At 46.2% G+C, this 3,504-nt stretch overlaps 1 protein-coding gene across 1 annotated transcript in view; it reads right to left on the bottom strand.

The window, feature by feature from the left end:
• Positions 1-3,504, bottom strand: part of TNC (tenascin C) — a 92,050-nt gene that overhangs the window by 43,567 nt on the left and 44,979 nt on the right. The window contains exon 12 of the mRNA XM_018576974.1: positions 591-863. Coding sequence (XP_018432476.1) covers positions 591-863 — 273 coding nt within the window. The remainder of the gene's footprint in view (positions 1-590; positions 864-3,504) is intronic.

Raw genomic sequence — 3,504 nt, forward strand, 5'->3', positions numbered from 1 at the left:
CCCTTCAAGAACAGGGATCACCCACATTGAGAAGTCTTTTTGTAGTTGTGCCAAATACAATAGGAAACATTCAATACTAAACTTATGGTTGAATTAAAGTGACCCGGTCGTAGGAAACTCAAGTCTAAAGAGAGGTTGGACTGAGGTGATGGGTGAAGGATGCTCAACCAAAAGAGGTACTTGACTGAGCCAAATAGCTTAGGTTCAGCAGCTTTCTGCAAAATAGGAACCCCCCAAGGACAGCGGTCACCCAAACTCCACGTCTCCTTTAATAAAGACCGGTCACTGCTGCTCTCTCTTCTTGTGCAGGGTGACTGGTCTTGTCTCCGCCCCCTCCTGTAATAAAGACCAGTCACTGCTGCTCCCTCTCCTTTTGCAGGGTGGCTGGTCTTGTCTCCGCCCCTTCCCTAATGAAGACCGGTCACTGCTGCTCTCTCTCTCTCCTTGTGCAGGGTGACTGGTATGGAAACCGCCCCCACTACAGTTCAGGGTTAAGTTCCCAATCTGTTTCCATTCCATTACAGTATAATAGCATCAAGTTGTGCATAGGTTTTTTTGAGTGGCGCCAACGTGCTACTAATTTGAAGTACCTGTTGTTGCTTTTCCGTTTACCGGCGGAGAGCGCTGACCACTAGCCATACCATGCAGCTCAATCTCATATTCAGTGCCATCTCTCAGCCCGGTCACGGTGCTCGTGCGCTCACTGCCCGGCACCTTAAAAACGACCGGCTCATAAAGGCGTTTGGCGTCCTGCATCTTAATGATAAAGTTGTCAAAACCGCCCTCGTCAGCTGTCCATGACAATTGGAAGCCCTCAGGGGTCACACTGGAAACTTCGAGGTTTCCCACTTCGGGTTTCGATTCTGCAAATGCAACAACAATCCACGAAAAAGGGAAAAAGGAAATAAAAAATACGGTTAGTGTGGTACTGCCTCCGCCTCCAGGAAGGATAATGCAGCTAGATGCCAGAAGCAAGAAAAGTCAATGTATCTGATCAAGAAGAAGAAGAAGAACGAAGGACTTGGACAAAGACATTTTGAGGTTCATTGCCTAGAGAAGAAGATGACGAAAGCAGCTAGTTAACAAAATGAAGAAAGTTGACATCAATTAGAAGCGTCCATTTTTCTGTAAATGAATTCAATTTAAAGCTGAAATCCTTGTAAAATAAATATCCTCAAAATACAAGACACATGGCTATGCTTGCTACAATTATGGTGTCCACTGGGGGTTTCTTCCTTGAGGTTTACACTATTTTCTGGACAAGATCTGGTCCGGAAAATGGTGTGAACCTGCCCGCAGTTCCAGTGCATTCCAGACCAGACAAAATGAGACATGCAGTATTTTTCTGGTCTGGTCTGAAACAGACTGCGCTGGGGTGAAGAGAGGCCAGAAATAGCATAGGGGATACATTAGGATGCAATTTGGATCCAGAAACAATCTGGTTTGGTCTGGAGATGATCTGGATGTGGTGTGAACGGGTTCACACCATTTTCCGGCTCTGATTTGGTCCGGAAAATGCTGTGAACCTGCCCGCAGTTCCAGTGCATTCCAGACCAGACAAAATGAGACATGCAGTATTTTTCTGGTTTGGAACGGACTGTGTTGGTGTGAACAGAGGCCAGAAATAGCATAGGGAAATCCTTAGGATTCAATTTGGTTCCGGAAACAATCTGGTTTGGTCTGGAGATGATCTGGATGTGGTGTGAATGGGTTCACACCATTTTCCGGCCCAGATCTGGTCTGGAAAATGGTGTGAACCTGCCCGCAGTTCCAGTGCATTCCAGACCAGACCAAATGGGACATGCAGTATATTTCTGGTCTGGTCTGGAACGGACTGCGCTGGTGTGAACAGAGGCCAGAAATAGCATAGGGCAGTGGTGGCGAACCTTGGCACTCCAGCTGTTTTGGAACTACAAGTCCCATGAGACATTGCAAGGCTCTGACAGCCACAGACATAACTCACAGAGGCAGATGCATGTTGGGATTTGTAGTTTTGGCACAGCTGGAGTGCCAAGGTTCGCCACCACTGGCATAGGGGATACATTAGGATGCATTTTGTGTCTGGAAACAATCCGATCTGGTCTGGAGAGGATCTGGATGTGGTGTGAATGGGCCCTGGTGTCTTGGTGTCCACTGGAGGGCCAGAAGGCTCCGTGGCTTGCAGAGCTGAGTAACAGCCACACCCCCTGTTGCAAGGGACCTCACACAGGCTTGTATTGCACAGAAAGGGAAGGGGGTGTGTCTGATCAGCACAAGCCTATTGAAGCGTATTGGCTTCCCTAGTGTGAGCTCTGCTTTACGGGGCTGATAATAATTCCATTAAAAATATTTACATATTATTGAATATTAATAAATAAATAAATAATACATATAAATGTATATGAATGAATACAGAGCTGCATTAATTGGTGTATTTTATATCTGCCTGGAGCTCAGCTTTATATAAGGCCGTACGTTTCCCATTTAGGCGTCGTTGACAAAGCACAAGCAGCCTTTATGCTGCGGCTCTTAAATAAACCTGTCCCGTCTGTATATAATATACGTCAATGCGAACGAGCCATTTATCAGACTCCGCGAGTGGCCCCCATGCAGCTTTATACTTGCAAAAAAGCAGCTGGATGTGCTCAAGCTGCGTCCAGAATATGCGCAGCTTTCCATTTAGAGGTCTGGTAAATGGAAGTAATGGCGAATGTTCTCAATGCTGAATAAATGACATGTATTATTGGACTCTATCTGGAGTGTTGTGGAGTAGTTTGCTTCATTAATAATAACACGTGCAAGTCACCGAGGAAAAATGACGGGGATCGGAAAAATCTGGACTGAGAGAAATAATGTACAATTTCCTTGTAGGTTTCCGTATAAATAATAATTAAAGTGAATCGAAACCCAGAAACCAAACATTCTATATATTGCAGATTGCCCGTCTTTAGATGTGGCGGATGCATTCGTTTTCTTTACTCAGGCTTTTATTATATTCTATTTTCTCTTGGTGACCCAGCCTGACGCTTCCTGTCCTCACTCTACTGTATCTATCGGGTCAATATTTGGCAGTGCTGGACCAATAGAATGGAGGATTGATTTCAGAAGGGAGGGGGGGTCTTTGAAGGAGGTAAACCAGTGTTACCAGTAGGATGTGTGTGGACTTAGTATGGTGCATTTCTGATCACAATAGAGTTTGGGAAGAGGGGGGGGTCCTTGAAGGAGGTAACCCAGTGTTACCAGTATGATGTGTGTGGACTTGGACTGGTGCATCTCTGATCACAATAGAGTTTGGGAAGGGGTGGGGGGGTCCTTGAAGGAGGTAAACCAGTGTTACCAGTATGATGTGTGTGGACTTAGAATGGTGCATCTCTGATCACAATAGAGTTTGGGAAGGGGTGAGGGGGTCCTTGAAGGAGGTAGCCCAGTGCTACCAGTATGATGTGTGTGAACTTGGACTGCTGCCTCTCTGATCACAATAGAGTTTGGGAAGGGGGGGGGGGGGGGGGTCTTGGAGGAGGGAAA

Source organism: Nanorana parkeri, unplaced genomic scaffold, assembly GCF_000935625.1.
Source record: "Nanorana parkeri isolate BGI_ZX_2015 unplaced genomic scaffold, ASM93562v1 scaffold81, whole genome shotgun sequence".
Taxonomy (NCBI): domain Eukaryota; kingdom Metazoa; phylum Chordata; class Amphibia; order Anura; family Dicroglossidae; genus Nanorana; species Nanorana parkeri.